General features: G+C 37.3%; 1 protein-coding gene across 11 annotated transcripts in view; it reads right to left on the bottom strand.

Moving 5' to 3' along the window:
- The window catches only part of MEI4 (meiotic double-stranded break formation protein 4), a 149,957-nt gene that overhangs the window by 104,687 nt on the left and 32,862 nt on the right, over positions 1-12,408 (bottom strand). For 7 of the 11 annotated variants that reach the window (XR_010471207.1, XR_010471208.1, XR_010471210.1 and 4 more), the window contains one exon: positions 3,970-4,079. Coding sequence is in view for 5 of the 11 variants with exons in the window: in XM_065056360.1 (XP_064912432.1) it covers positions 3,970-3,979 (10 nt within the window). In the remaining 6 variants the exon portion in view is untranslated. The remainder of the gene's footprint in view (positions 1-3,969; positions 4,080-12,408) is intronic. The other 4 variants (XR_010471212.1, XR_010471211.1, XM_065056357.1 and 1 more) reach the window with 1 other exon arrangement.

The following is a 12,408-nucleotide window of genomic DNA, read 5'->3' as shown; positions in this document are numbered from 1 at the left end:
CAGTCTCAGATCTTGGTAACAGAGGTTCCAAGAAAATAGTTTTATATATAATACATTGGAATCTAGCAGAACTTGAACATAAAATAAAAAAATGTCAACACACTGAAACAAAGGATAATAGCATATGATTTTTAAATTATTTGTCTGCATTTCACAGGTTTAAGCAGAGCTATTATGGGCACAATAGTATTCACAACATTTTATACACAAATAATAATGTAATTATATCATGATTATAGAGTTCTGGACACTTAGAATGGAAAATGTCACAAATGCTATGACTACTTGACATAATATCAGTGTAAAAATGCCATATTTAATAGCTTCAGAATATTCAGTCATGGCCATGGAACAATTATGAAATCCCATGCTCTGGGTTTAGAATGGAGATACGTATATGTCAGTGTGTGTACGTATGCGTGCACACGCATACATACGCTTTTTGTGTATGAATGAGGAAATGGGATGTTCTTTGGGATGTCCTCATTCACCTTTTAATCAGAAGTAAAAAGTAACACATGAGTTATGTAGACTCTTATAGAAACTTAGTGTTTGAAGAAAACAGTAAGCATGCATAATAAAAAGGTGGTGTAATAGTAATGAAATTATCAAATAGAAAATATGTTTGCACATGATAGAATTTCAGTGTAATTATGGAAACAAAAGAAATTAGTAGAGAACTAAAACAGTCCTAAAGAGAAAGACATACTCTTGCACAATTTCAATATTCAATTTTTTTAAAGGGCATAAGGAAAATAAACAGAAAACTATTTAATCTAAGGATTTCCTACATATTCTTCATTTTAAATTCAAATCTTATATTTTACAAAAAGGAAAAGAACGGATACAAAAATATTCACTTGTACTTAGATTAGGAAACTGTTTAGATCTCAGATATAGCTTTCGTAAGTATTTGAACCTGGTTAAAACTGCAAAACATGAATTATAAATAATCTCAACTGTCTGGCTAAAATAAGTATGATCTTTAGCTCAATTTCAATCAATTCAGACTAAAGAATTAGGGTCTCAACCTGTAAGTAAATAATCAAATAAGAGAATGTGATGACCCAAAAGCATTTCTGTAAGTCAACAACATATTGTTAGGAAGTTTGGAGATTTTTCCCCAGTTTCTGGATGATCTAAGACTAAGTCCAAGTGGAGAAAACAGCCCATGGGAGAAGGCATAAATCAGTCCCAACCATAGTGCCAGGATAAAAAAATAATGACGATTAAATAACTTGAGGGTTTTCTTCTTTGGGAACACAGTAAAAATTTCTCGCTTATTTTAAGTCCAGTATTTTTATAAATTACATGTACAGTTGATTGAAAATTTTCCAAAATTTAAACCCAACCTAATTACAACCACCGAACCCCAAAGCAGAGGCTGAAATATTTCAGCTTGCCACTGGGAGATGAAACACTTTGTTTGAGGCTGGATTACACAGCACTGAGACAGCTAGGTTTCACAAGTGGAGTTAAAATTGACCGCAGACACAAAGACCAGCTCTTCAGAAGTCAGTGCAGCAGTTCAAAATCCAGAGTAAACTGGAGGAAGATTAAACTAAAGGCTTCAATTAAGCTCACAGTGAACCCCCCCACCTGGAAATGTCAAAAAGTGTTGTTTAGCTTAGAATGACAAAACAAAACAAAATATTAGGATCCCATGAAATTTTACTTCTGAGTAAAAAGTGTCAATATTTCTTTTCTCTGATGCAGCACAAATTTTGAAACCTTTTGAACCCTTACAGGATGTAAGTAATAATTTGCAGCCAATTCTGAGAAATTCAAATACTGCATACTGTTAAGCCAAGGATGCGTGTGCAATGGTGTGAGGGGAGAGCAAGGTAAAGCTCTGAGATGCATGTCTTGAGCCTTGCCTTAGGGTAGAGACCAGAATACTAAAAAGCTCTTTCAACTTAAGGCCAGATTTTATTAAAATATGAACCAAAATAATTAACCTTTTAAAGAGAGAAAACTGAAAGTCACTAAATAAGACAGGAGAAGAAATTAAATTGTATATAAGTAAATCTCCATCTACCAGATGCTTATAGGCAAGTTCTTACTTTCTGCTTGGTTACGGTGATCACAGTAGCTTTTGATTTGCAGCCAGCTCCCTCTGATCCCTAAAAAGTTTCTGTCTGCCACTGTGGGGGTTGAGTTATGCGTGAATTACGTTCCTGCTTCTTTTGATACTGTCTCCATGAGTTACAGCTCCTGCCTTCTTGCCATGACTCTCACTCACAGACACTTTTTCCTTCCCTGGGGCTGGTAACCATCTCCCAGCCCTCTGGAGGCACCAACCTGAGCCCCTCACTCTTCTGAAAGGTACAGCACATTACAGACAATCTGAGAACAAACTATCCAGCACATGTGCCACAATCTGTTTTTATTTAGTTTTAGAATCTGGTATTTGGATCACAGAGCTATACCGTTTGGCAAGATGACAGCTTTCTGATGAAGTGAGTAGAAAAGTATCATTTATTTGACTATACAAGAGGAATGTTGATTCCTCTTTGCGAAACCATTGCCAGTATTAATTAGCTTTTTCTCTGTATGAGGCTTTTTTTTCTCTAAGAAACTCTTCTGATAAAGAATTTCAGAAGTTTAAAGACTCTATTTAAACTGTGTTCAAAGTATTTAATGTCTTTTATGTCAGCATGATAAATTTTGACTTTTTAGTTGATATTATTTTTATAGCAGCAAATTAAGGAAAAAGTTTAAGAGCTCTCAGTTCCAAAGGAGAAACTATTTCAATTGTATTCAAAATAGCACAAAGAAAATTGCCTGAACTGAGAAAAATAATTTAGATGTATACCGATGTTTATACTGGCAGCTTGAAGGTGATGAGAGCAATGATGGTTGCCAATATTCTGCTCATGGAAGGAGGCACTGAACGAAAGTGTCAAAGACAGAGAGATATTCCTGAAATACTCACCACATGCTACATCCAGGAAGACATATTGAATCAATGTGTCCAGTTCAGACCACTTAGCTACAAATAGTTTATTACAATAAAAGCTGCAATTACACATATTAAAAATGTTTTCTTCATTACTTCAGCAATTATTTGTAACTCTTGTTCAGTACACAGACTAGAGTCAATATCATTGTGTACAGACATCCTTAGTGAGATGTTGTATATGCACTATGTTTTAATTTACAAAAAAAACCAACATTGACTAAGTAAATTTAAACATCTGAGTAGAAAATGTAGTCCCAAATTGGGAACAGATTTGTGCAGTCACCAAAATTACTTGCAAAATCAAGTGTTCATTCACAGAGATTTCCATTATAAAGGAAAATGATGATGTTTCTATATAGAAACAAGTTCACTTAAATTTGCCGTCTGATGATGATATTTGCATATCTAAAAGCAGGAATGTGATAGATGCAGAACAGAGTCTTCATTAACATCTTGCTCAATGAATGGACAACCCTTTTTGTGTTTTCTGATAATATCTTTGGAATATCTCAGAGGATGCAGCATTAGTTAGATAAGGTACCAGAGCTACTTTTAAATAGATTATGTAAAAGACATTAGAGTATTAAAATGACCATGAATTGTAACAATTTGGTTATTTCACTGTTTTGTGGAATCATTCAAAAAGAAAATGTTGTGTAGCAAGTCCAAGTAATTGAAAGGTATATAAAATGGACATATGGTTCTAAAACCTCAAGATAAATATAGATAAGAGATCCAGGAAGAAAATATTGAAAAAATAATTGAAAAAGAGCTATCTGTACAGCCATCTGGTTAAATTCATTAGTCATGTTTAGGCTATATCCAGTATTGGCTTGAGCTAACAGCTAACCTATGCTTTAGGGAGCAAACAAGGAGAGCACATTGTAATTGAGTAAAATGGCACACGGAGATAGATTAGAGAAGATTTCACTTTTGTTGCACTTAATCCTGTCAGGAGATCCATGATGGCAATAGCATTTAATAAACAAGTAGCAGTCTTAACTTACTAAAAGTCATGTTCTTTACTGGATTTTCTTCTAGTGGCCTTCCATCATGAAAAACTGTTTTTCTTCAGGAAGTTTTCTGAATAAAAGAAATATTTATTCAGAGTGGTACTCTGTTAGAACGAAAAAAACAATGAAAGTTTATTTAAATTGTCTTTCTATGCACACAGAGAAAATCTACACATTCAAGTGGAAAGGATTTCATTAAAAAAAAAGAGGTAAATGAATACATAGACTTAATAATAATCTGTATAATCAATTAAAACATCAAAATCCTTAAATTGCTAGAGAAATTTTATTCTCTCCTTGATTCTCTGTTTTAATATATTTAAAGCCAGGAGTTCTCCTATAGGCTTTCTGGCATCAGTATATCACTCAGGCTTTATGGGAGATGCTGATGTTTCTGTGGGTGGTGTCAAAACCCAAAAACATCTATATTCCTGGCTGCTTTTGAGCCTGGACTTGCCATCTACATCTGACATCTGCCTAGGCTTTTAAGGCACATCTACTTAATGCAGTGTATTACCATGAAAAGGTCACTAGGCACCTCTGAATACCAGTGTAGAGCAGAGGTGCTCCTTCAGGTCCTGTGATCAGCCATATTGGAGCTTTTACAGAAGGACTGATTCATGAGGATGGAGGGGCCACCATGCTTGTGCGCGTAGACTAAGATCAGGTATCCGTGTAGCACCGCACTGGGGAATGTAGATGTATTGTTTGCTTTCTACAGTCAATGGGGAGACATAGATTCTTCTGAAGGCAATTAATGTTATCTGTCTTCATGCTTATCTCAAGATGGGTTGAATCACCCTCTCAAAGACTATACTTCTGTCTGGAACCTCCAGATCCTTTGCAAAGCTGAGGAAAGCTTATCCCATTTGAAATGAAGGGAAATGATGTGCAGAAAATCATTAATTTCTCATTCTGTGTTGGAATAGAGCTCTTTGTAATAAGGTGTTCCGGCAATTCAAAATGGGAAAAAATGGTGATTGCACAGAAACACAGCAGAGACCTATAGAGATGAGCATTTTGACCGGCTGAATAAGTAATACAGATAATTGCTACACCTTCTGAAAATAACGTAGGATTCTACAGGGAAACTGAAGGAAAAGTGTGATCTAAATGTTTAATTTGCTGCTTAACAATATGATTTTTATTTAAACAGACAACCCATTCTCTTAGTCTCGAAGATGGCTCAAACTGAGGGCTTATAATCACTAATGAAACTATGTTTAAATCTTAAAGTTCTTTAATGCCAAATCAATACTAAAGTATAAAGAGTCATTGTTTTATAGGGTGTTTGATGTATGCCAGTGTGCTGATAAATTAAGAAAAAGAGAGGCCCATGTAAAAATTTTGGGGTCCCAAAGAAAATCTCACCTAAATGTCAGTAGTATTTTTCTGCCAAACAAGATTGCTGTAACTGAAAACATCAGTAGCACTGAGATCTCCCATTTGGATATCTTGTTCTAAAAGATCAACGTAACACCATGTGGCCTCTGCTTCTAATGGCTGCACAAATGACATGCAGAGGAGAAGCTTATCCTCTGAGTGCAGTAAGTTTCCACAATGCCTACATTTTTTCTATTAAGAAATAAAGGCATTGAATTTTCAAAAGCATGTATTCTATTTTAATACAATGTCCATGTCTGATAAATATATTTTTATTCAAAAAATTCTAATCTCTTGAATTTGTACTTGAGAATTGATTATGGAGATAATGATCACCGTAATTACAAGTCCTCTAAAGCCTCATGGCTGTAGGGCTCAGTGAGGGTGTGTATGCTAGAAAGGAGATCATATCTTTTTGCTGTTTAGCAGTCTTTCAAAATGCCAGGAGAGTATTCTATAAGGGAAGGTAAACTAATTGACATTATTTATTTAGATTTTCAAACTGCCTTTGACAAAATCCCTGACATTTAATGGATAAAGAAATTCAGCATGATGCAGGTGACAATTTGTTGCTATGGACTAGAAACTGGCTAAGATCCAAAGAAAAGGTGACTACTGAGGGACAGCAAACATATTCATAAGGTTTGTGAAGTTATATATGTGTAGCAGTGTTCTGGGGAGGGTGATAAATAGCAAGACAGAAAAATTGTATAGGTCAAGCAAACCCAAGCAAAGCCGGAAGGATTAACAAGGGGAAATAGGCAATGTAGTTAGGTGGCAATATGAAAGTCAATGCTACGGTAAGTCTGGATGCAGTCCTAAATTTCTAATCACAGCTCTCTAAGGATCACTGCTCAAAAGAGATGAAAATCAGAAAGCAAATGTTAGTCTACAAAAGGCTGGTGGAATAAAAAGTAAAAGATCATAGGCCCATTTATAAATCAAGATACATCTGCTCTGCTAGGAATTCTGTCCTCGGTTAGCCTGTCTCAAAACATAGTCTTTCTAAGGGTGCAGATGGGAGTTACAAGAAAGATTAGGAAGAGACTGAGAAGTCTGTCCTAAGGAAGATGAGAAGTGAAACTCCATGCTTTACAGAGACCTCCTAACCTACCTTGACTTATCAAAGTGAAGACTAGCATCTAAGAAGATAAAAGGAATTTAATCTTACAAACCAATATGCTTCTGTTCTTCATGCTTCTGACAGAGACTTTGGGGGAGGAGGACTATGTTTTTTAAATAAGGAAAACAATGTGAGGATCCATGAATATTAAATCCAGGCTCGTAAGGAAATCAGAATTGTTTCATATATAAGGTGACATTTTTCCATCTGAAGTACACTTAATTGTTGTCCCTATAGTAGTAAGCACCATGCAGGAGCAATGTCAAGAGTAAAATGTGATGAGTCCCCATTAGGACTTGTTCATGAAGTAGCCACTTATTTGGGAAGTTCCTTGAAGGTGAAGAGAGTGAAGAAACCAAACTTGAACAATGCAGAAGTATCATGGCAGGGACCCAGTTGCACTCCACCACTTCTGCAAAGAGCTGATCTTTTTTATTTTTGTTAGATCCTGTGTCCCCAATATTCCTAATATTGACACACACACTATATCCTGCCCCTAGTTCATGTCTCTTCTAGCATCCCATACAGAGTGTGACCAGATGACAAACTCTTGAAGAAATGTACAGGACCACTTTCCTTTTTAATATTTCTCCATAAAACTTGCTGATATCTTCCAACCCACTCCAGTTTAGTTTATCCTCACACTTGCCCATTAAAAACAACCCTCATTGTTTGTTTCACTCAACTCCTTCTTGCTTGTTCCCTCCACAGCTAGCACAAAGGTCAGGATGAGGTGAGGTGAGCTCTTTTTTTATATAGATGGTCCTATTCCTTGCATGAAGGGAAATGAATCAAATGCAAGAGATCTGGCAGAAGGTGGGTGGGGTTAGGGTCCCTACCCTGGTTGTCATGGGCTGGAAAGCCACACCAAAGATTGAAAATGTCTTTGGTTGCTATGGTATGGTATCTTGACACTAGAATTTAGGAGGGACAAATCCAGGCTTTATTCCTTATTTTCTGATCCAAGCATGATATAATCCTTCAGTGGAAAATGAAGCTTCCCCTAAAAACAAACTCCACTATATTTGTGAAGATATTTTGGATCATTCTAAACTAAAGCTGCTTAGACAAATCTTGCTCATTTTGCACTCATTTTATAGTGCAAAGAAAGTTAATGAAACATTCCTTTTCCCATACAAAATTTTCCAGCCTCCCCTCTCCTCATTTACACTGTTTCTTCTTTAGTTTTCAAATAGTTAAAACAAACTCTCCTTTTCCAGAAGAGCAGTTATCCCCATCCTGAGTCCTCAGATTCAGATTACAAAATTAACTGGGAAGAGGATGGCATAAATGACATGGAAAATATAGTAAGTACATTAATGCTAGGACTGGCTAGAAAACTGGTGACATGTTTATGCTACATCCCTTCTGTGCTTCATTTCCCACTGCTTCGTTCTGCTGCTAACCTTTGTCCTGTGCTGCTCAGAAAATGCCCATATTATCTGAGTAAGGCTCTAAGCCTTAATAATTTAGCTTATTGGTATGAGCTGGCACAAAATGTGGCAGAACTGATGGCAGAAGTAAGACCAAAATAGATTTGATGGAATTAATGGAGCAGTTGTGGGCAGAAGTCGGCTTAACACATTAAAGATTTTTTTCCTAGCATGACAGTGAAATGCAGGACTGTACTACAGGGGATGGAGTTAACAGGGACTGATAAATCAGTGTAATGCAATAGCTAAAACCACAGCTACATGGGGAAGGGCCTGGAGAGAGTCAGGGCTGTATAACACTTGGGCAGTGCTGCTGGAGGTGCTTTTGCTTAGGGAGGGTGATGAAACAGCAGAGCCAAGTGTGCCCATAAGGAGCCATTTAATGCAAGCCACTAAAAATGTGGGGTTTTATTCCCACTGGAGCACAGGGCATAACAGGACTGAACTATCCATCCCCTGTCTCTTGGATTCACTGCCCCATTGGTGTGGTGCACGTGGCATTTGCCTTTCTGTGGGACACAGGCACAAAGGGTCTGAGGACAAGGGTGAGCTGTGGCCTTCTGAAGCTCCCAGACAGAATCAGTGATCTCAGGCATTGTATGGGCCCATAGAAACATGGGAAAGGCCTCCGGATCTGTCAGATTTTGTTCATGATAAAGGCAGGAGCAAAACATTACTCCAGTCACTTTGGGATAATTTTTTTTTTTTAAAAAGGAGAGGGTTGACTTAATTTTTGAGGGGAGTGCCAGGTTGTCTTGTGGGAACTCCTAAACACAAGGCTTTACTGTCTGAGTAAAGCTTGATGTCCGTATTCTAACTTCATTCAAATAAAACCAGAACTCTTCAGTTCTTATGTAGTTTTGTAAGTGAGCCTGTCCCGCATGCAGATTACCCTGCAGAGAGATTTCCCTCTTTCCTTCTTCCCCTGGGTAGCAAAAGCAAGAAATAATATTTCTAGCTTTAAGGAGTTGCTGCACGTCAGTAGTTTCAGCTGTGGATTCCTGAGCTACAGCTTCAGGATGGCCAGTACTCAGCACCCAATTTCTGGGTGACTCAGTGCAGCTTTGAGGCTCAGGGCTTTTTTTTCAGGGAACAGTGAAACCCTGCTGCATGTGAGCAGTGAGCTAAGAGAAGAAAGGTGGGCTTTGAAGGAGGGAGTTCTGTAGATCTACCCCTTCATAAATCATGCTTTCAGCATCTTTTATTCATCATAACTGCCAAAGTTAAAAGGAAAGAGAATCATATAATAACCTGGCCTTCAGACTAAGAATCTTGAACAAATTCACCTTGGTAAAATGCTCCATCCCTGCTGTGACAAAACACATCAGCAGGCTGGCTGGAAGATCTGGCCACTCTGGCTCAACAGGCATTTTGAAACCCAGGACATCAAGTGCCCTCTGGTTTTATGTTCTTGGGTACCCTTGTCTTACCTTCCTCACTAAGCAGCAGTTATGCAAGTCTGACTAAACACCATGGGAACTATTTTCCTGAGGTTTCCCCCAGTGTTTGGAACAGTTTGTTGTACAACACGCTATCTTTAATTGCTGGCAAGCAAAATTACTTTGAGCAACAACAAAAAAAAACCCTAAATTAAATTTGAGAGGGTAATTAAAAGAGTCAGAATACTCAAGAGAAAACCTTCCTTTTTATTTTTAGTGGAGACAGAAAGTAGAGAGGAGATTCTCCTATCTATTTTAATTATGAAATAATGTTAGAAATGAGACCTTAAAGGATGCTGCTAAAACAAACAACCAAGCAAACAAACAAAACCACAAACTAAACACATTTAGAAAGTAGAGACTTTGTTAGCAAACTTCCACTACAGAAATGCTGGACTGATGGAGTGATGATAGCTGGAGGGAGCAATGTTTTAATTGTTTCATTTTTATAATGAAGGTAGATCCTTCATATTTAGCTATTCATACTGAGAAAATATTGTCCATTAAAAGCTGCAGTTGCATATAGATTAAAAACATGGCACAAACATGAGAGGTGTGTGAGAGATGAAGATTTGTTGCGTGAGTAAAGAATGAGTGTGAAGAGGTTCTGTTTCCCACGGAGAATGCAGGTTACCACCTACACAGGAGAAAGAGAAGTAGGACCGGGGTGAGAGAAAAAAGCTGGTAGCAGAGATTTTCTCATTTTATTCCTTTCCCTTTCCACAAAAGTCTGTATTTACGTTCCACATCTGATGTTAAAAGTCTGCCTAGCAGATATAGCAAACTAGTGAAGGCATAAACATCTTCCAGTGAAATCAAGAGAGACACAAGCATTTATTGAACAAGAGGACAGATCAGAAAACTCCACAGTCTCCACACACCCCACACCACCTCAACAAAATCAGAAGAATTATAAGACTTAGGACAGAACACCTTTCTTTTGCTGGCTGAGACTTTTGGTAATTTGGGTAAATTGCACTAGTGGGTGTGCTCCCCAGTTTGACTCTCCCTCTGTTCCTTATGAAGAGAGTCCATGGAGTTACAAGAGAATTTACCCAAAAAAGTCCAAGGACAAGGTCCTTTATAATTCATTGTACTATGCTTCAGCACAGGTCACAGCTATGGAGTCACGGGACAATTCCATGTATGCAAAACCCAGGAAGATTAATTTTACTACATAAAAAACTCAAAGGCCAGTGTGATTCATCATCAATCACTATCAGCTCCTGCTTATACCAGAGCTTTACAGGAACTTAGCAACAAATGATGTGATGTAGTATGAGTTCCTGGTCCGTGACAGTGAAAGAAAAGATTTTGGGAAAGTTTAAAGACTTCAAAGGAAGAGACTGAACCTCTGAGAAACCACTTGTAAAGTGACTTATGTAGCTGTCCCCATTTTGTCTGGAGAAGTGTTTTTGGCAGAAAGTTAGGACACGTTCAGAGAAAAAAAGTAGTCTTAAGAATACAGCAATGACAACTGTATTTGCCAACCAACAAGTTTAAGCATATTTTGATGCCAAAATTGTTAAATGTTGCCTAAAGCAAGACACTCTGAGGATCAAAAATGCCCATGGCAAACAATGTTCATTATGAGTACTCAATGTCTGTGCAAATTAGGATACTTTTTTCAGTAACTGAATACCTAAATATAGATTTTAGTACACATGCTTAGAAAAGCTCACCAGTCTACGTTTATGTAGAACCTAATTCTGACACTCTTAGTGATGAGAAGTAGTAGCTGTATACAAGTGATCTTATTAAAAAAATTTTGCTTTCAGTATAAGTTGCACTCTTAGGAGCAGGTCCAAAGATATTACAAAAGAAATATCAACAAATATGTGTTAAGGCAGAAGAGCACACAGAGGAGCATCCAAGTTTGTTGTGTGTTTGTAAACTGACATGCAAGGCAAATTAAAATAAATCTAATCCAAGCCCAAGGGCAAAACTCGCTTTCTTATTGATACAACACAAACCATGACTAAGAAGCTTCTACTCTGGTCTTGCATTTCTAGAACATATATTTCTGAAAGCTTGGTATAATTTAATTGCTCAAAAGACACTGAAAAACAGAACTTGCCAAAAAACAGTTTGCTGGGGTGTTTTTGGTTGGGTGGTTGCTTTTGTGTGTGCATGTGTTTTGTTTGTTTGTTTCTTTTCTTTCTTTCTTTTTTTTTTTTTTTTCCCAATGTATTACTGATGAAATAATCCTGCAACAATCACCCTGCTATCTTGTAATCCTATATGTGTTACCAGGCAACCATTATCTGCCACAGCACCTAGCTTGCCCCCCTCTAAAAATAATCTTAACCTCCCAAACCCTTCCCCTCCATGCACTAATAAAAGTGGCATCTTTATTACTGCTAAATGCTTACTCAGATATTTTCATTAAAAATTTCAGAGTGACAGAATGCTGGTTATCCTTTCCTGAACATGCTGCTTTTCAGTTCACAACATGACTAGTTAGCAGGCTGAATATACTTACATTTTCATTCAACTATATACTGCAGATGAGGCTATAGTTGGAAACTCAAGTCAATTATTTAGAAGCTAGTAGCAATGTCAACAAATGTAGTATAAGTCAAAAATTTATCTTCAATGCTATGCAACTCTGAAACAGTAAATTAAAGTCATAGAATCATAGAATGGTTTGATTGGATGGGACCTTTAAAGGTTATCTAGTCCAACACACTGTCCCATGAGCAGGGACATCTTTCACTAGATGAGGCTGCTCAAAGCGCCGTCTGCCTGACCTTGAACACTTCCAAGTAGTGAAACATCCACAGCTTCTCTGGGCAACCTGTTTCAATATCTCACTACCCGCATGGTAAAAAAATTTCTTACATCTAATTTAAATCTGCTCTCTTTTATTTTAAAATGTTACCCCTTGTCCTATCACTACTAGCCCTGGTAAACGTCTCTCTCCATCTTTCTTATAAGCCCTCTTTAAGAACTGAAAGACTGCAATAAGGAGCCTTCCTTTCTTCAGACTGAACAACCTTGAGTCTCTCAGCCTTTCTTCACAGGAGAGGTCTTCCAACCTTCTGATCATTATTGT

The sequence above is a fragment of the Columba livia genome, chromosome 3, assembly GCF_036013475.1.
Source record: "Columba livia isolate bColLiv1 breed racing homer chromosome 3, bColLiv1.pat.W.v2, whole genome shotgun sequence".
Taxonomy (NCBI): domain Eukaryota; kingdom Metazoa; phylum Chordata; class Aves; order Columbiformes; family Columbidae; genus Columba; species Columba livia.
This window is presented reverse-complemented; position numbering and strand designations above follow the sequence as displayed.